At 41.9% G+C, this 20,504-nt stretch overlaps 1 protein-coding gene and 1 pseudogene across 1 annotated transcript; both read left to right on the forward strand.

Annotated features, from left to right (window-relative positions):
- Positions 1-3,344: 3,344 nt before the first annotated feature.
- LOC130874132 (flavin-containing monooxygenase 5-like) lies at positions 3,345-13,533 on the forward strand. Its single transcript, XM_057769125.1, has 8 exons — positions 3,345-3,479; positions 4,333-4,521; positions 4,982-5,144; positions 6,255-6,397; positions 7,622-7,821; positions 10,359-10,708; positions 11,846-11,918; positions 13,170-13,533. The coding sequence occupies exons 1-8, from the start codon at positions 3,345-3,347 to the stop codon at positions 13,531-13,533; spliced, it is 1,617 nt and encodes a 538-aa protein (XP_057625108.1).
- A 6,083-nt stretch (positions 13,534-19,616) lies between these two features.
- LOC130874940 (serine/arginine-rich splicing factor 7-like) lies at positions 19,617-20,439 on the forward strand (annotated as a pseudogene).
- Positions 20,440-20,504: the final 65 nt, after the last annotated feature.

Below are 20,504 nucleotides of genomic sequence, written 5' to 3' on the forward strand. Positions count from 1 at the left end.
CTAAACACTGCTTTGACATAATCATAGAATCTGTATTTTGAGAAATGAAAGAATGAATTTTTTGCAGTTGTTTGGAACAGTGTGGGATTGTTGCCCAAAAGTGCAAGGCTTCCTATTCAAGCTGTGTTGGAGAATGCAGCTTACCCAGCAACCTGAGTAAAATTCCTATTTCTTCTTCTCGAGTCTAGACAGGAAACTGCCTGGGAGAATGGGTTTCTCAGAGACCACATTATGTTGCAGGATGGGTGACCACAGTTCACATTGCACAATTCCAGGACAGAAGAAAGAACTTCAGAGAGAGGGCAGAGTCCCTGGCTTGCTATAGTGCCTGTCCTGGGTACCAGAATCTGCTTCTCCAGAGGAGGCATTTGCCCTTCCCCACGAATCATGACAGCAGTGTACTAGGCAGAAAAACGAGAAGCAAAGTCCCTTGTATTTTCCCCGGTGGGAGTAAATCTGGAACCCCACTCCCATCGAACCAAGAAAGATAAGGAAGACTTAGTCCTAAAAGAACTGAGCACATTTCTGCCATTGAGTTCCATGCTGTCCCCTGGCACTGGGATGCAGGGAATATGATGTCCCCATCATGCCTCACCATCTAATTGCAGAAGAATGTGATGTGTCCGACAAAACGTAGTGCCAAAGAGAATGAAAGTCTAAATGTGACAATGGAGGGTGAGTGAGAGAAGCACAAAGAATGTCCAGATTCATTCACAGTAGCCAAGTTACAAAGTCAGCCTTCTGGGTGGTCAATAGATGGACGGGTAGATAAAGGTCCTATACAGCTTTATTCAGTCACAAGGAAGAGCGACATCAGGTCATTTGTCCAAAACTGGAAGGAAATTGAAACTATCATCTTAAGCTAAGAAGCCAGACTCAGTCAAGTATTGTGTGCTTTCTCTCACATGTGAAATCTAGGAGATAAAAAAAAAGTGTAGGGGCAACTGTTAGGAAAGATGAGGGGGATCCAGATGAAATCAGGGAAATAAAAGAGGGTAATGGGGACAAATATGAACAAAGTATGCTTCGTGTGTATATGAAATGTCACAGTCCCGTCGTTTTTACAGTTAGCTAGCTAAAGGATGTCAAAGAGGGGATAAAAGGTAGCCAGTGACAATATTTCTCTCAGAACTAAGTCTTGATGATATACTTGGATACACTGGGAAAGAGAAAACATTCTGAAGAAAGGAGGAAGGAGCAAGGAAATTCCAGACTAGGGAGGTCACCATCTTCTGTGCAGGCAATGAAAGCATGCAAGAGGAAGAGGTAAAGTGAGAGAAGCATGGCAGGGTGGAGCCTCTGAAAGCGAGACAGACACATGGGGGCTGGTTTCATTGTTTTAACCTATTAGTATTAGCCATATGTCACAGCACCATATGGGGTCAGAGAACAACTTTATGGAGCCAATTTTCTTGTTCCACTTTTACGTAGATTCCCAGGACAGAATTCAGGTCACTGGGCTTGTCTGAAAAGTTCCTTTACCATTGGAGACATCTCAGCCCAGAGATCTGACTAAATAAGAAATAAATATGTCTTTTCTACCATTACTCCCCATATCATCAAGACTAAAAGACCACTCTCCAAAATATTCCGTCAGTATATATAACATACATATATATGTATATATGTGAGATAGATAGATAGATAGATAGATAGATAGATAGATAGATAGATATTCCTCTTGACTTGAGACAAACTACAGTGTCCCCATGTACCCTTCTGCCAGCCCTGAGTAAGCAAATCATACCATAGTCACTTCCATTATATACATAATTTTGTTGTTTTGTTTTGTTTTTCGAGACAGGGTTTCTCTACATAAAAGCCCTAGCTGTTCTGTTCTGTAGACAAGCTATCCTCAGACTCACAGAGATCCTCCACCTCTGCCTCCTGAGTGCTGGGATTAAAGGCATGTGCTACCACCTCCCAGCATAAAATCTTTTTTTTTTTTTTTTTTTTGGTTTTTCGAGAGAGGGTTTCTCCGTGGCTTTGGAGCCTGTCCTGGAACTTGCTCTGTAGACCAGGCTGGTCTCGAACTCACAGAGATCCACCTGCCTCTGCCTCCCAAGTGCTGGGATTAAAGGCGTGCGCCACCATCGCCCGGCCAGCATAAAATCTTTTAAGACAAAATGTAATGCAATATAAAAAAAACCTTGCATATTTCTATTATTGAAGGTATTTTTCAGTGATCTGTAACTACATGCAGTTCTATTTTGTTTAAATTAGAAAAAATTTATAAGAATAAAATGACCTTTTCAATAACAGCAGAATGCCTACAAATTCATGGAAAATGAACAACTCTCTACGGAATTACCCCTGAGTCAAGGAAGACACAAGAAAGGAATTAAAGATTTTCTAGAATTCAATGAAAATTAATGCACAACATATCCAAACTTATGGGACATTGTGAAAGTTATGCTAAGAGGAAAGTCTAGTGATATCTCATTTGTATTTTAATAAACAATGCTTGCCTGAAGATCAGAGAGTAAAACAGCCACCCTGGTCAGCCTTACAGACCAGTCAGTGGTGACACACACCTTTAATCCCAGTTACCACAGTAGTTTGCCATAGAAACCTGGAGGTAGTGGTGCACACCTTTAATCCCAGCACTAGAGAGGAATATAAGGTGGGAGGAGACAGCTCTCAGGCTCAGTCTCATTCTAAGAATTCCTGGAGGAAGGATCACCATTTTTGGACTGAGGTAGAGGTAAGAGTCAGTGGCTGGCTACTTTGCTTTTCTAGTCTTCAGATTGAACCCCAATATCTGTCTCTGGGTTTTTATTAATCGTGATACAGAAAGTTCATAGCACTGAGTTCCTACATAAAGAAATTAGAGAATTCTCATACCGGTGACTTAACAGCACACCTGAGAGATCTAGAACAAAAGAAGCAAACTCACCCAGGAGGGGCAGACAGAAGGAAATAATCAAACTCATTGAAACCAAGAGAACAATACAAAGAATCAATGAAGCAAAGAGTTGGTTCTTTGAGAAAATCAACAAGACAGACAAATCCTTATCCAAAATAACTAAAAGGCAGAGAGAGAACCTCCAAATTCACAAACTTCAGAAATGGGGCATAACAACAGACACTGAAGAAATCCAGAGAATAAAATGACCAAACAATCTGGTGTTAGAGGAGTATTTGTGTGAGGGTGTATGTGTGTGTGTGTGTGTGTGTGTGTTTGTGTTTCAAATCAAGACAATAGAAGCCATGGTAGAACAAAAAATAAAACCTCTGTCAAAACAAATGGTAATGTTGCTAAAACTAATGGGAGAACTGACCTGTCAATAACGTGATTTTGCTCCTCAGTCAAAACTGAAAGAACTCTTCTTCATCCAGAGACCATGAAAGTAAAACAGATTGCGGTCATTGGTGCCGGAGTCAGCGGACTGGGCGCCATTAAGAGCTGTTTGGAGGAGGGACTTGAGCCTACATGTTTTGAAAAGAGCAGTGATATCGGAGGACTATGGAGATACGAGGTAATTTTATAGGTTATATTCTTATAAAGTATAATGATATTTGTACATGAGAGAGAAAGATACTTTCTAACACAAATTAGGCCACAGATATTTTAAACAATGTAACTATTCTTTACAAAGTAGCATTTTCCTCTATTCAGATAAACTTGAAACTTCTCCAGTACATGAAGAATTGTTCTCCATCTCCCGTGACTTTCTAGTCCGTGCAACAACATAACCAAGGAAAGCGACTTAAGAGCACAGATGCACTTTGGCTCATGATTTCCTGTGCTATGGTCCATCAGGGCAGGGATGCCATGACTGAGCTGAGCAGCTCACATCAAGGCAGGCAGAAAGCAAAAGGAATGCTTGCACGGAAGGGCTTTCTGCTCTTTCCCCCTTTCTTCCAATCAGGCTACCAGCCTATTAAATAGGTCCACTCATATCCATGGTAGGCCTTCCCCTTGGCTAAACTTCTCTGGATATGCCTTCACATGTGAAACCATAGATGTGTTTTATTAACGTCCAAGGTTCTTCCTAAGCCAATCAAACTCATTTCATCCTTTCCAAGTTTCTTACCACAAATCCCTTCTATAGGTTTCATTTTATTTCTTGCGTTTCAAGAATTGATTATCTTATTTTTAGAATGGTTGAATTACTGGTATCACTTTGGATCTGTCGTCATAAAAATTCTAAGGGCTTCCTTCTAAGAGAGTCTAATGCCGTCATACAATTGAGCAGTATTACAAAACCCAACAATGACAAGAATTTTCAATAGCATATAAACCCGACATCACAACTATCATCATCCCTAAACTCAGTGTGTACTGTTTCCTCAATTTCTGGAAGCCAAGGGTTGGTGTGTTTCCTTTAGGAGATACCAGAAAGTGGAAAGCCTGGGATATACAAATCTTTGACCTGCAATACATCCAAGGAGATGACAGCCTTCAGTGACTACCCCATCCCCGACCATTACCCCAACTACATGCACAACTCCAAAATGATGGAGTATCTCAGGATGTACGCCAAGCACTTCGGGCTCTTAAAACATATCCAGTTCCAGGTAAGACGTGAAACCCCACTGATAGCCTGCTCAATGGTCAAGGCAGAGTCTGCACTGCCAGAGCCAGCTGGGGCACAGCTTCACTTGCATTTTCCATCCATGTCTCTGCCACTCATATGATGAGTGAAGCTATATCTCAATATTACTTTTTCCCTAGGATAGAAGCCTTGCTACAAGGGTTGTCCCTAAAGTCTTGTTTCCAATTAATTTTACAAAAAGTAAAATGTGAGAAGGATTGGGGGATGGGGAGTCAGTGTAATATTTTCTCAACATTTCCCAACTCTTGAGAAAGAATATTTTTATTGATTTTGTATTAAAATCCTAAAGAACCAGGAACTTTGAGCAGAAGTAATAATGGTTTTATTTATCGAAACACAAAATGTCAGGGTTATAAGAAAGAAGCAGAAGACAGGAAGCAGTGTTGTAGGATTAGCTGTTCCACTTGCTTCTCATTTCCTAGACAAAGGTGTGCACAGTGAGGAAGCGCCCTGACTTTTCATCCTCTGGCCAATGGGACGTTGTGGTGGAAGCTGATGGGGTGCAGAAAGCTTACATCTTTGATGGGGTCATGGTCTGCAGTGGTCACTACACTGAGAAGTATCTGCCCTTACAGGATTTTGCAGGTATCTAACCTAATGAGGTACAAGGATATTGCAAGCATTGCATTGCCTACATGGTCACAAACATTGGTGAATGGGGTTTTGTTTTGGTTTTTGGGCTTTGGTTTTGTTTTGTTTTTATGCAGGATGGTTCTTGAGGAAGGCCCTTTCTTAAAAATCAGGAAAGATCTGGCAATAGAAACAACAATGAAACTGGGAACTAGAGTTCCTCCAGCAAGCGAAGCCTGGAGAAGGGGCTTTCTAGAAAAGAAACCATATGAGAAGCAGTGGGTGGGAGACTGTGAACTTAGAGAATGACACACGTTTGAGGTGGCTCACCAAGAAGAGTATGGAATGTCTGTGGAAAACAATTGAGGGAGATAGAAAGTGATGCGTGTCGGTCTGTCTGTCTGTCTGTCTGTCTGTCAATCAGTCTGACTGACTGCCTGTGTGTGGAGAAGATACCTGATCATATTTTTATAACATAAATATAGAGAACTCAAATTTGGTTCCCAGAACCCATGTCAGGTGGCTCATAACTGTCTGTAACTCCAGCGCCTTGGGATCCAACACAATTTTCTGAATTCCCTGGGCAGCTGAACTTATGTGCATATATTCACATGTGCACACACACACACACACACACAATAAAACTTAAAAATAATAATAGAAATTATCGTTTCTATTTTAAGTGACTGTTACAAAGTCGATTATGTGATTTGCATTTAGTTTCTTTGGAACAACAGTTTTTGTTGCATATGGGAAGGGTCTGACTTATTTGTGAAATGCATAATCAGAGTCACAGAAGAGTGACGAACAGTTGTACATACAGAGACAGAGAGAAATGAAAAGTCAACGGCCTCCTCTTGCTACGTGAGGATCGTATTAGGCAAATTAAAATCAGACATTCTAAGAGAAGCATTCCTGTGCTTTGATTCTGAACTTGGTTACAGAGCTGCTGCTAATGAATATTTATTTCTTTGGATAACCTCATGTTGTAATATTGGTAATAAATGGCCAAGAACGGAGAAAGGGGTCACATAATAAGAACTTAAAGTTTAGGAATGAGATTTTCTCCCATGTCCATTTACCACTTCCGCTTGTGACTTTGGGGATTTGGCTCTTCCTTCACAGGAATCACCCAGTTCCAAGGCCGCTATATTCACAGCTGGGAATACAAGCACCCAGACAGTTTCATGGGCAAGAGAGTGGTCGTGGTTGGCATTGGGAATTCTGGAGCAGATGTGGCAGGCGAGATCAGTCGCGTCGCTGACCAGGTTTGGTGTCTTACCCTGCTTCCGCTCCTGGGTGTAACCTTGATACCTGCAGAGAAACGTGAGTCTAGGCTTTCTCTCTGGCTTTAGTGGTGGTGTTCCCATTTGGGCTGAAAGATGAGAAAGGCAATTATGCATTATTTTCTTCTGGATATATATGAAGAAAATAAATGAGCTGTGAAAGATAACAAACTAGGGTCAATTACCAGCATTATCTGCATGTAGCTACACTAGGGAGAAAAGCATTTAAAAACTGAAATTAAATCTACAGAAAAATCTCAAGTGTTCCTAGTGGACATGATTTTACAGAGAATGGTATGCATAGACATGAATAAAGTACTCTGCTGATTTATAAATGAATAGCTAAGCACAGAGCAGCAATCCCATGAGATCTTATCATCTAAGACTATAAAGAGGAAGAAGAAGCAAGCAGCCCTCTCAACTGCAAATGCTGCTGACTTCTGAAGAGTGTGCAAGGTCGCCTCCTGTCATTCAAAATTAGTCTTTGAGATTCATTCAAGATAGCTACCGGGAACACGTGAGTTTTCAAACAGCGGATGCTTTCTGCCCACACAGACTGTAATCACCCACTCTGTGGTCTACTGACTCACACCAAGCTTTGTGTATATAATACGAGCCATGAATCATAAATCTCTGTGATTATGACCTTGCAAGAGAGCAATTGTGTCTTCGCTAAAAAGCTGCAGCCTTCTTCAGTTAAATGACTCAAAGTAGGGAGCAGAGCTCATTCTCATAATTCTGGGTTTGTGACCTTTTACTATTTACATGGAATTGTCCATCTGCAAATAGGAGAACATCTGCAGTGCTAATTTCCCCATTTCACTGCTGTTGTTACCGTGTTCTTTGTATTCTTTCTCTCCATCGCTGTGGATTACGGAATGGCATAGCTTTCAGGGAGCTGGTGGGTGAACTTTTAACTCCCAGGGTAATCAGTTGTTGGGGACAAAGTCTTCACATCTGGGGCCTAACACGTTTCAGACACCAGGCACAGGTAGGGGAAGAAAGACCCGTGACGGGTTGTAAGTGAACTGAAAAAGGGCGAAGTTACTGGGCCTGTTCACGGCGTGAGAGGAGAGAAGTAGGCAGGCGGGTGAGGTGATGTGGGCAGTTAACCCTACCTCCTTGGTAATTAAAAAGCAAAACTATCAATACAGATCAATATGATTAGAAACAAAAGGCTTACTAGGCGACCACCCCTCTATGCAGGTTTTCCTCAGCACAAGACGAGGGACGTGGATATGGAACCGAGTTTGGGATAACGGGAACCCTCTGGACACCACCCTCTTCACTCGTTATAATAGAATCATGGGAAGGCTCTATCCCACATTCTTGATAAATAGATGGGCAGAGAATAAACTAAATGCAAGATTTAACCATGCCAATTATGGACTGCAGGCTAAACACAGGTAAGATCCAGACAGCATTTGAGACAAGCAAATATTTTTTAAGCTACTACAGCAGGGCTGAGGAGATGGTCCAGCAGTTAGTAGCCCTTACTGCTCTTACAGAGGACCAGAATTCAGTTCCAAGCACCCACATCTAGAGGCTGACAACTGCCTGTAGCTTCAGGTCCTGGGGATATGATGCCCTCTTGTGGTCCCCAAGGACACTGCACCCCCTACCCCCCAAACCCTCAACACATAAACACACACAATTTAAAACAAATTATTTTTAAAAAATCACCATGCCAGTCAGTTGTTGTATAAGGGAGGTGTGTGGAATAGTAAGTAAAGGGTGGCATTCTAAGTCTCAATGGAATTGACTTTAATTGGGAATACTGAAGCCATTTCCGGAGAACCAGGAATTGAGACGATTCTACTGAGAGAGGAAAGAATGTCCGTGGGGAATACATTGGTGAAGCAGTTAAGTTCCATCTCTAGTCTTATTCACCCTGTCTCACTGTGTCACTTTACACCATCACTTATTGCACTATCACCTGTCCACAGCTTCCTATTCATCTTTTAGATTTAAACTTATAGTTCCATAGTAACCTTCAAGCCTGTTACCAGCTAGGACAACTGCACCTATCCATGTTTCTGACCACTCTGTACTCAGGCAGTGCAGGTATATCTGAATTCAGCTGATCTGGTCTACTCTTCCATCATCCCGTCAACCGCTCACACCATTCACACTCAGCACCACATGAAACCATACATCCCAGGGCTATCGTGGTTTCAGATGCCGTCTGGGGATCCAGTCTCTCTTCCTCCTCACACCCGTTCCACCCAACCCAGTCTTCTCACCCCTCACTCTGCACTGGTTCTTCCAATTCCACAGATATCTTCCTTCACTTGATTTCTCGATGCTTTACCCCAACTGACACTTAGAGCTTGGTGTCATCCACGTGGTCTTTCTTGGCCCTCGTTCTGTAGACAGAAGTTTCTGTTCTGCCTGGTCCCACAGCCATTCAGTCAAAGAAACAGAGACCTATATTATTTATAAACTGTTTGGCCTATTAGCTCAAGCTTTTTATTAACTAGCTCTTACAACTTAAATTAACCCATAATTCTTGTCTATATTAGTCACATGACTTGGTACCTTTTATCAGTGAGGCATTCTCATCTTGCTTCCTCTGCATCTGGCTGGTGACTGCAGACTGAGCCTTTCTTCTTCCCGGAATTCTCTTAGTCTGGTTGTCCTGTCTATACATCCTGCCTGGCTACAGGCCAACCAGCATTTTACTAAACCAATATGAGTGACAAATTTTTACAATGTACAGGAGCATCTCCCATAGTATCTGTTACCAGAGGGAGGACCCTCGTTGGTTCCCGACTGCTCAGACCCGAAATAATCACTCAGAAACTATATTATTTGCAATACGGCTTGGCCAATCGCTTAAGCGTATTTCTGGCTTACTCTTATATCTTAAACTAACCCATTTCTATTATTTTACATTTTACCATGAGGCTTGTGGTCTACCAGCAAGGTTCCAGCTGGCAGCTCATGTGTTTCCCCTCTGGCAGCTCCATGGCGTCTCCCTGACTCTGCCTGCTCTCTATATATCTCTTCCAGCCTGGCTATGTTCTGCTAAGCCGTTGGCCGAAAGCAGCTTCTTTATTCATTTACCAATAAAAGCAACACATAGACAGAAGGACTTCCTACATCAAGTATCTTCCTTTCTCACATGACATCAGTTTCTATACTTAAAAAAAAAAAAAAAAGATAAGTAAACCAGGCAGAGTAGATTATGCCATGATCTCAGCACTCTGGAGGCTAAGGCTAAAGGATTATCCTAAGTACAAATGCAGCTCACGCTATACAGTGCATTCCAGACCAGTCTGAGCGATAGAGTAAGAACCTGCCTAGTTTTATGATATTGGGTGTGTAATCCTGGTAAAAGAAGATAGAAATAAGACAGATGTAGCAACTATGAAGCAATTTGAGAATAGGGCTTTCTGCAAGGAATGTGTAACTCAAACCTTGCAATTACCAAATATTAGTGTGTCACTAAGCGCAAGTACTTCCCAGTGATGATTTAATATTAAAGTCTTTCAGGTGCACTTTGCAGACCCTTGAAGGAGACTGATAACCAATTTATGTCAACTTTTACATGATCCCAATCACAAATGCCCAAAGCCAACATTGAAGAACTTTACTTCTGGTAAAAATCCCATTATCTAAATATAGTGTTATCATGATTTGATTAATGAGGTCTAATTTGATCAAGTCATTATGACCGTCTGACAAATTTGGAAACTGATGATAAGGTGTTTTTATGACCTGTCCAGAAAGTCACAGCGAGAAATAGCAGAACAAGTATAAAGTCCATTCTGCCTCCAAAATCTGGTTCTTCACGAATAAGCACTATCAGGTATCCAGGGAGGGTAGTAAATAATATTAAAATGATTGAAATATTGCTGTGGTTTTCTAATTGCTTACAACCTCAGCTTCCTTATGGAAATATTCGCTCTCATTCTGCACTATTATGCTCCTGAACACACAGATTTCTCAGCCATCAGTCTATCTTCAGTGACGACCTGCCAAATCGCATCATTACCGGGAAAGTGGTGATCAAGACAAACGTCAAAGAGTTCACCTCAACATCCGCCATCTTTGAGGATGGTACTGAGGAGCCTGTGGATGTTGTTGTCTTTGCCACGGGCTACACCTTCTCTTTCCCTTTCTTGGACGACAACTCTGAAATCCTGGACAGCAAACACACGATGTTTAAATTTGTCTTCCCTCCTCAGTTAGAGAAGCCAACACTAGCTTTCATTGGCATCCTCCAGCCAGTGGGAGCCACCATTCCCACATCAGAGCTCCAAAGCCGATGGGTTGTGCGTGTGTTCACAGGTACGATGGTCCTCCCAGGAGCAACTGTGCCCCGGCCACACACTCAGGTAGTGAGGGCACGTGGTTTTCTCTTCTACCTCCTCCATGTTCTGCCAAGGCCAGAGGTGTAACTCAGGGGTAGAGCACTTGCCTGGTTCCCCGTGATTCTAGTTCTGGTTGATCTTTAACATTGAAATCCCTCAGCTGACTTGGGATTCTGTTGTCAGAGTGGCTAATAGCCTTGTTCTATTGGAAAAGGGGAGCTGGGGGTTACAATCCTTCATGGGAGTGTCCCTTTACTTTAAGGAACATTCTAGGTGTCCCTCCTGTGAGCCATGTATCTTATTCATAGTGACAAACTATTTTGTGTGTGGCTTTTTTATTTTAATGTTTTATTTTCTTTTATTATATGTATGTGTGTGTGCCTGAGTGTGCGGATGTGTGCCAAGTACATGAGGGTGCTCAGAGAACCCAGAGGAGTGTCTTGGAATCCCTGAAATTGGAATTATAGATGGCTACAACTGGCCAAATGTAGATGCTAGGAGCTGAACCTGGATCTTCTGGAAGAGAAGCAAGTGTTCTTAACTGTTGAGCCACCTTTCATCTCCTCTTCTGGCTTTCACTTGCATACATGCCCCACGATCACTATGGCACCATGAGCCCAACTTTACTTTCTCTCTGCTGTTCTGCCATAAGGAAAATCTGCTACTCTGTAAGTTAACTAAAAACTTTTTAAAGGAATGAAAAGGTTTAAGGTAATGGATAAGTTAATTATTCCAAGCTTATTATTACCCCATATATACATGAATCAAAGTATCATACCGTATTTCATAAATATATGCAAATATTATGTATTTTTTTCAAAAAGCCATATTAAGATGAGTGTTTATAATCATGAATTTTAAGCATAGCTTTAAACTAAAAAATAACAACCCCCCAAAAATTATTTTTCTTAAGAGAAAACTGACTCCCCTTGCTGACAGCCTAAAACTGATTGTAAGAGAATGGCCTTCTGAGAAGTTTTCTAACCATGGTTTGCACTGTGCATTCCATGGAGATTCTACTGCTGTACCCGTTCTACTTCCAAGCCATCCTTCCTGTTTGCTTCTCTTACCCAGCCCTCCTGATGGTCTTTCAAAGCCTGTTTTGTTTCCTCAGGACTGAAAAAGTTACCCTCACAGAGCGACATGGTGGCAGCCATCAACAGAAGGAAGCAGAAAATGCAGAAGGAGTAAGGAGCCTGGTTGGGGGTTTGGGGGACTTGGGTTGCTGTTGTTGAAATCTGTCTGGAGGGAATTACTCAGTTTTCTCTTCACGGGCTTTCTGCCCATGATCCGATCTAATTGCTTTTGCTCAGCAACACAAAGCCTGCATGGTAAAAATGCCCAGCCAATGGATCGTGAGCTCCCACAGTAACTGAACCACCCCGGAACACCCTAGTCTATAGCACTGTCCAAACAAACAGACAAACAAACAAACAAAAAACCAGGAAGCAGTCACTGACTCCTAGTAAGAACTATGGTCAAACAGAATACTTGATAAATAGCTAAATTCAAAACCTAGGGGGAAAACAAACACTTTAATTCAATAGCTGGTAGCTAGATGCACTGTTATTTTGAATTTTTTTATTGGCTTCTCTGGACACGTTCCTCAAGAGCACCCCGAGAAAAACCAGGAGACGTGATAAAATATTCTTATCACAACTTCATAACTTTAAGAAATGTACTTATTTTACTGTTTGATTTTCTTTTTCAAGAAACTACCTTTATTATATATCAATTCTCCTTTTTCTGATTTCATGAATTTAATTTTTGCCTTAATTAGTGGGTTATTGCTACTCTCCTAAGCCTTGTTTCGTGTTCCCAACTACTTTTTCTTTTAGTTAGATGCCTCGTTCACATTTTATGGTATTTTTAAAATACTCAGTAGTGTCTTCTAAACATTTTGAAAAGTTTTAATAGTCTATAAATTGTCTATAATATTGGCTTTGTTTCTCTTTTACTCAAGAAAAATTTAGCCAAGGGCTTCTAGGTTTCCAAGACTGTGGGACAAGTTGCCAATGCCTAAGAGTATTCCAGGGCATAATTTGTGTCCAGAAATTAATATGTGTCAAGATGCTGTGTATAGTTAGGAAGCGTTAAATGGGCAGTTGAGTTTATCATAGCGTTCTCCCCAGCTCGGGGTTCTTGCCTATGACTTTTCTATAACGGAACTGGACTCTCTCTGGGAAAAGGACCCATTTCTCTTCAAAACTTAATCTAATCATTCATTCAACAATTTCTGCTGGGCCCTGTGGGAGGATTAATGAGGTCGATAATATATGACTTCTTCTCACAACCTGTAGTAAAGCGCATAGATGTACAAAATGAAGATGATTTGTGAACAGAAGAGAATTAACATGCTACCAAGCAAGGGAAAAACTCACCGGAAACTCAGGGGTGAAATCTACCACAGGCGTTTGAGCATTTTCTTCTCGTTCCAGGTTTGTGGAGAGTCCCAGAGGCGTACATCGAGTGCAGTACATCGACTACATGGACGAAATTGCTTCGGAGATAGGGGTCAAACCCAACTTGCTCTCTCTCTTCCTCTGGGATACAAAGCTGGCCAAGGAGATTTTCTGGGGACCCTGCACCCCATACCAGTACCGTCTCCAGGGGCCAGGGAAATGGGCTGGGGCTCGGGCAGCCATCCTCACTCAGAGAGACCGGATCCTCAAACCCTTAAGAACCCGGGTTCTCAAACAATCTGAAGCATCACCCTCTAGTCTATTTTGGGTCAGATGTATCTGTATTGTCATTTTTCTCTTTGTTCCCGTGTTAGTTATCATGAAAGTGATATATTCCTAAGCTCACACTCGAGAGAGAGGTAAGCGCGTGAGAGAACCAATCATTGTTATTTGACATGCATGTAAAATGTTCATTAGACTAACTAGGGAACACATGAAGATTTAAGTGAAAACAAAATTACTCTGTTATGAATCTCCTAAGAGCTTTATAGGTAAGAGGTTTGAAGGTAACCTATTTTCTTTATTATATATATCATAGCTTATTTCTGCTTTATTTCAGAGGTGAAAGGGATAGGCCTTATATGTTTACCCAAAACATGACGGTATGGAGAATAATTAGTGCGATCCAATAAATAAACAACGGCTCGGGAAAGGCTAGGCCAGGTGTAACACTCAGAAGTATGTTACATGGCCTCAGTGTACCTCCGTCCATGATGAAGTGTGTCTTTCCAGCAGAAAATCTGACAGAAGTCACTTTCCCTGGTCAAACAAGGCTGAAAAGTTAGTCTGTCGCTTTCCACCTCACTGCCATCCAATATAAGAGGTCAATACCGCGTGGTCTTACAGACTTGAATGTGATCAGGAAAGGTAATCAGAGAGACAAAGAGAGCAAAGCAGTCTCAGGGCATCTCACTGGGCTTCCAGGAGAAAGTCGGTGTCATCCAATAAAGACATCAGTGACTCTAATAGTGGAGACTAAGGAGGCATAGACCACCTGCACGGTTTAAATATGGGCGGCCGGTTTTAGGACAACTGGGCAGATCTTCATGGGCACTGTTTTACGCGATTGTACTGGATTAATGATCATGTTGATGAATGTTAAGATTATAGATGAAGATTCTCATACGCAGAAGACGCCATGTGCCAAACAAGTCGGCGATTATGGTTGATTAATTTTTAAAAAGTCTTTGTGGGGTGTGAAAGGAAAGTAAAAATTGAAATATATGGCGATTCTGGTGATTCTAGGTTATAAAATGTTCACTGTATTATCCCTTCAGCTCTTTTGTAGATTTGAGAATTTCAAAATTAAAGCCATTTTAAGATAAAAAGGCACGCCCGTGTGATGATGTATGTGTGTGCCACACATAGGCCACAAATTCAGCATCTGTTTTTATTAGCCAAACCATAAAAAGGAAACATAGACAGATAAGTGATGAGATTCATGAGCCATTCTGTCTAGCAAGAATGTCTTGAAGACATATGAAGCCACTCACATCCATTGTGACCTGATTTCTCATCTTACAGTGACCTTAATTATGATCAATGTTTTTAGGATAGTGGGCCAATACAAACACACCTTTCAATATATCTTTTTTTAACCAACATAAATTTTAATAAACATAGGATCATAGTCTCATAATCTCTGGAATGTGGTTGCTGTTTTAAATGTTGATCTCCCTGTCTCAATATATATCAGACTGGGGCTCCAGCCCTACTGAAGAACTGAGAAACAGTTTCCAGGTTTACAGTTTCCTGTTAGTGGCCCAGCTTCTGGCTATCCTCCTGTACTTCAGGTTGCTTTGACACATTGCTTCTACCTCCTGTAAACATTACAGATTGAATGGAAAGACATCCTGGTAGCCGAGAGGCAAGGAATATCAGTTGCAACACACAACAAACAAGAGAATTATTGGTAGGGGAAAAACAGAGCAGTGGATACAGGATACAGGGCTAAACAGAGTTTCTTGGGAAGGGGATGGACCTTTTCAGGATGGAGACTGGTGGGATTTCATGTCCATCAATTGGGCAATATTACATTGGGTCTCACACACAACTGGGCAATAGTGTAGGGTGGGGCCAGGGTCCAACAGTAATGGCAGTTAGAGCATTCTATGGGTGGAACCTGGCAATTAGAAGTCGTGGAGGAGGGACCTGGCCACATGGCTCGAGGAGCTTGCACCTCTGTATCTAGTTCCTTGATGAGCTGAGCCTCAATGCCTACATTACTTTCTGTTTTCCCATGTTGTAGAGTTATGTGGACCCTTTACCATCCCCATTCCAGTTGACGTCACACCTTTACACACCCCAGGGACCAGTTTCAAGGACCACTATTGTTGACTCAGTATAGACAAAGGAAAGTGTGTCTCAAAGACACAAGATCGGGGCTGCTGGGGTGTTCAGGCCTCTGGGCCAGTGCGTCAAAAAGGAGAATGAGTAAGCTCTGAGTAAGAGCAGGAATTCAATTCCAGCATCAAATTCCAAGAGGCCTTGGGCAAGTTATTAATTTCTCAACCCTGGTAATATAATTTATTTAAATTAAATTCATATTATTCATTTTAATGTCTTTAGTCATCCAAAAGTTAATGTTTTAATATTTAAATATCACAGCAAACGCAGTATGTGGCATATCTTGAAATGTTTTTGGCCACTCTGTTCTCGACTTCATTGAATAAAGTTTTAATGACACCATCCTTAACTCTTTCTTTACACTTAATATCTAAAAGTAAAAACTGTTGGGTTCCCAGGCTTGTGTGAATTTTACCTACTGAGCCATCTCTCCAACCATTTTTTTTTTAATCTGAGCTTTTGCTCACATAGCAAAATACTTCACACTCAAATCAAACACTCCAGTGGTAAGTCTAGCTTTTAGGAACAGCCATTTATGAAAGACTACACAAATACAGTTGATCTACAGGAGGGAGGTTCAATCAGGGAATCTGAACATGAAGCAGTTTTTTATTCAAGGTCTCCACTAACTGGATCTGCAGTCTACACTGTCAAACTAACCAACCAGAGTCACTGTCCGTGCAAGTGCATTGTGTTGTCATACATCAGTGACTAAATTAGAGTTAATTCAGAAATTGCCTTTGCCAGACAAAATGAAGGCTATTCACAAGAGAAACACCGCTGAAGTGTGAAATAAAAATATTATCAAGCAGCAATGTGCATTAACTTTAGATTAAAAACAAACCAACGTAAGGGCAAACAGAATTAAATATAATTTACATGAGGTGGTTATGGAAGATACCTTACTTTAAATCCATTCAAAAGCAGAGGCTAAAACAAGGGTTTGTATGCAGGTGGTTAATTAGGGAGGAACAGGAGGGCAGGCGAGATGGCTCATTTGGTAACATGCCTGCCGTGCAAGCATGAGGACTTGAACTTGGATCTCTCACACACACATAAGAGCTGAGGGCCGTGGTACAGGACTGCAAACCTAACAGTGAGCATGCAGATCCCTGGAGCTCTCTGACCAACATCCAGCCATTCACCTAGCAGTGAGCTCTGGGTTCAGCGAGAGAGCCTGTCTCAAAAAAATCAGTATAGGAAGATGCCCAACAGCAACCTCTGCCCCCAACATGCACCCATATGCACATACGTGCATACACACACACACACACACACACACACACACATGCATGCACACATTCATACACTCTTAGTTAATTAGTTTATAAATAGGAAAAAGAGAAGGAAGTAAGGCAACAGAAGTGACAAAAGACGGCAGAAGATGCCAGTGTAAGTGTACATTATTGCTGCCAGGGTCCCAGGGCTTCCAGTCACCTGCTTTGTGTAACTGTAATTACCTTCACCAAGCATGAGACACTAGATTAGCTATTGGTTCTCATCTAGATGAGAGTCATCCATGGGGGTGTCAACTCCCATACTTCCCAAGAATGTGGGTGTGCATCTAAAGCTTAGAGTCCTAGGAAGAACCTGGGGATAAAGTGAGACTCGGTCGATGGATTTAAGGCAGACTCTGTCAACCTGAGGCTAGGTGAGTCCATGTGATACCATCACCAAAGTGGTTGGACTAAGAGATAAAGCATATGGTTCAAAATAGCAGAGTCGTCGAATAGAAAAGGCCTCCCTGCTAGGACTTAAAATAAGGAGTGGACTTTGTAGCTACATGAGGTAATAACAAACAGACAGAAGGATCACGTAGGCACACTTTGAATTTTGATGGAAACTTTTTGAAGGGGTTCAAATAGGGACATGCCATATTATGATTCAGCTGTTACACAGAAAATGGACAAAATAAAAGAAGCATGGAGGGGCTGGAGAGATGGCTCAGAGGTTAAGAGCATTGCCTGCTTTTCCAAAGGTCCTAAGTTCAATTCCCAGCAACCACATGGTGGCTCACAACCATCTGTAATGGGGTCTAGTGCCCTCTTCTGGCCTTCAGGCATACACACAAAACAGAATATTGTATACATAATAAATAAATAAATAAATATTAAAAAAAAAAAGAAGCGTGGAGGTGGAAAAAATGGAGATGTAAAAATATGAATGAGAACAAGGGGCTAGATCGTGGATTAGAGACAACATTACTTTCCTATACCTCCATGAGTCTGAAGCAAGGCATCACTATACCTGAGATGCATATAGTCTGGAGACAAAGTCAACAGGAAATAGAAACCAGGTTGCCTTTAGCAGAGAAACTACAGGCGCTAGTGAAGCACTGAGAAAAACATTAAGGGAAGAGAAGAATAACTCCCAGCATGGCTTCAGGCAAAAGGGAAAAGGAAATCCCCAAGGCACTTCGACCCACACTGACACATCGAAAAAGTAAAGTTTGAGACAGGATGTGGCCAGTCATGGTGGCGCATGCCTGTGGCCCTAACACTTGGGACATTCAAGCAAGCTCTCATGTGTACCAGGTTCTCCTTACTGGCTATCTAGTGTGAAGTCAGCCCAGAATACATGAGGACCTAGAGGTCCTCCCAAGCAACCAACAGAAACTGGAGAAGGATGCCTCTGTGCTTCCTAGCTTGCTACTGGCGCCCTAGATGGAGATCCGTTTAAGAGAGGTCTTATAGTCAAAACTTGGGCCAATGAAAGAAAGATATGTGCTTTTACATCTTCAAACCCCAAAGACCTCATCCCCTATGCTGGACAGGGGTGGCCACCCTGGGGTTCAGAGTGGACTGAGAACCTGGTCCTCACTTGAATTGGGATTCCCAGACACAGATACGCTTGGATGGGGAAGTGCACTCCACACAGAGGAGCACATTGAGGAAGCTGTGGGTAGAACGGTGGTAGGAGGAAAAAACAGCTGTGTATAAACATGAGGGTGGGGAAGAGGCCTTAGCTTAGAACTTCTGTGAGCCCAGGGCACACAGGACCAACCTGTAGCCCATCATCGCTGCCATCACAGAGTGCTTGGGCATACCTGTCTTATACACTAGAGAGATTAGTGGTGGCTGCTGTCGGGGACCAGCTTCGACAAAAATACCTCTCACCAGGGCAAAGGCATGGAAATTAAAAATATAGTAAAGAATATGAAGACAAGAATAAAAACAATAAAACATAGAAACATATAAAAGAATATCGGGAGGAAATTCCAATGAGTACTGAAAATTCGCCCACTTTAATTTCCAGCTGCTTAAAATATCCCTGGCTCCAAAAGGTAAGACAAAAGACTGTTTCAGGAGCACAAGTCTTCAAAGGCACTGAAGGCTACTTTCCGAGGACCAGAACCCTCTGATCCGTGACCACACACATCTACACTGGGTTGATAAACCAAAATCAAAACCTAAACAGCCATCAGGATTCAAACATTGAATTTAGAACCTTTATATAGCTTCAACTGAAACATCAATAAAATTTCACTTTGCATTACCTCCTCTAAAGCAAAGTTAAGCAGGGCTGTGGCTCATCAAATGACTAACAATGGAAAAAGATGTGTGTAAGTGAATAGTTAAAACATAATCAAGCACTATAACAAATGAGCATGAAGTCAACAGGAAAATCCTTCCATGAAAACAGTTCTCCTTCACACTGTACCTGCTGAGATGCAGCTTGTCTTGAGACAGCAGGCTCCCAACTGGCACAGATTTTAAATGTTTTAAAGATTGATGGCTTTTTTTCTGAAGTCAGAGAGCACTGGCCAAATCTTTTCAGATCCACCAGTGATAATAATGATGATATGAAGACGGTGTATGTTTGTGCATTATCTGCCCCGAAGTTTCTAGGACATTAGAAAATAGGCCATAGGTGAGACCAAAGCTCTTGGCTTCTTCTCAACCAAAAGATAATAAAAGTCACTCAAATAGCTTTGTCAAAATATATATATATATAAAAAGACACATACTTCAGTAGCGCCACTGGGAGTGTCGACGAGGGAAGCAGTGCAGCCACGTTCGTGCTACTACTCGAGCTGCGGGCAGTGCGAGCAAGAGCCGAGTACACGGACCCGCCATCATGTCACGCTATGAGCGGTATGGAGGAGAAACTAAGGTGTATGTTGGTAACCTGCGAACTGGTGCTGGTAAAGGCGAGTTAGAAAGGGCATTCAGTTACTATGGGCCCTTAAAAACCGTGTAGATTGCCAGAAATCCTCCAGGATTTGACTTTGTGGAATCTGAAGATCCTAGAGATGCAGAAGATGCAGTTTGAGGATTGAATGGGAAGGTGATTTGTGGTTCTCGAGTGAGGGTTGAAATATTAACAGGCATGCCTCGGAGATCTCGTTTTGATAGGCCACCTGCAAGACGTCCCTTTGATCCTAATGATAGATGCTATGAGTGTGGTGAAAAGGGACATTATGCTTATGACTGTCATTGCTATAGTCGTAGAAGAAGAAGCAGGTCACAGTCTAGATCACATTCCCGTTCCAGGGGAAGGCGATACTCTCGCTCATGCAGCAGGAGTCGGGGAAGGAGGTCAAGATCAGCATCTCCTCGAAGATCAAGGTCTGTGTCTCTTCGTAGATCAAGATCAGCTTCACTCAGAAGACCTAGGTCTGGTTCTATAAAAGGATCGAGATCCCGTTCAAGGTCGAGATCAAGATCCAGGTCTATTTCACGGCCAAGAAGCAGCCGATCAAATTCCAGATCTCCGTCACCTAAAAGAAGTCGTTCCCCATCAGGAAGTTCAGGAAGAAGTGCAAGTCCTGAAAGAATGGACTGAAGTTCTCAAGTTCACCCTTTAGGGAAAAGTTATTTTGTTTACATTATTATAGGGGATTTATTATGTCTGTAAAATGTAACCTAGGAGGGATCATCAACCATCTAATCAAAATGGATCTGGGTTATTGCTCTGTAAAATTCATAGCAGTTAAGTAATTGTTTTTGTTGAATGTATTAACAT

This window comes from Chionomys nivalis, chromosome 5 (genome assembly GCF_950005125.1).
Source record: "Chionomys nivalis chromosome 5, mChiNiv1.1, whole genome shotgun sequence".
Classification (NCBI taxonomy): Eukaryota; Metazoa; Chordata; class Mammalia; order Rodentia; family Cricetidae; genus Chionomys; species Chionomys nivalis.

What these genes read in the sequence shown, in the direction of transcription:
- LOC130874132 (XM_057769125.1), top strand. Translation starts at nt 3,345, where the DNA reads ATGAAAGTAAAACAGATTGCGGTCATTGGTGCCGGAGTCAGCGGACTG. An exon ending in GGTTGTGCGTGTGTTCACAG is followed by an intron (nt 10,709 to 11,845) that starts GTACGATGGTCC and finishes TTGTTTCCTCAG; the next exon opens with GACTGAAAAAGTTACCCTCA. An exon ending in AAGCAGAAAATGCAGAAGGA is followed by an intron (nt 11,919 to 13,169) that starts GTAAGGAGCCTG and finishes TTCTCGTTCCAG; the next exon opens with GTTTGTGGAGAGTCCCAGAG.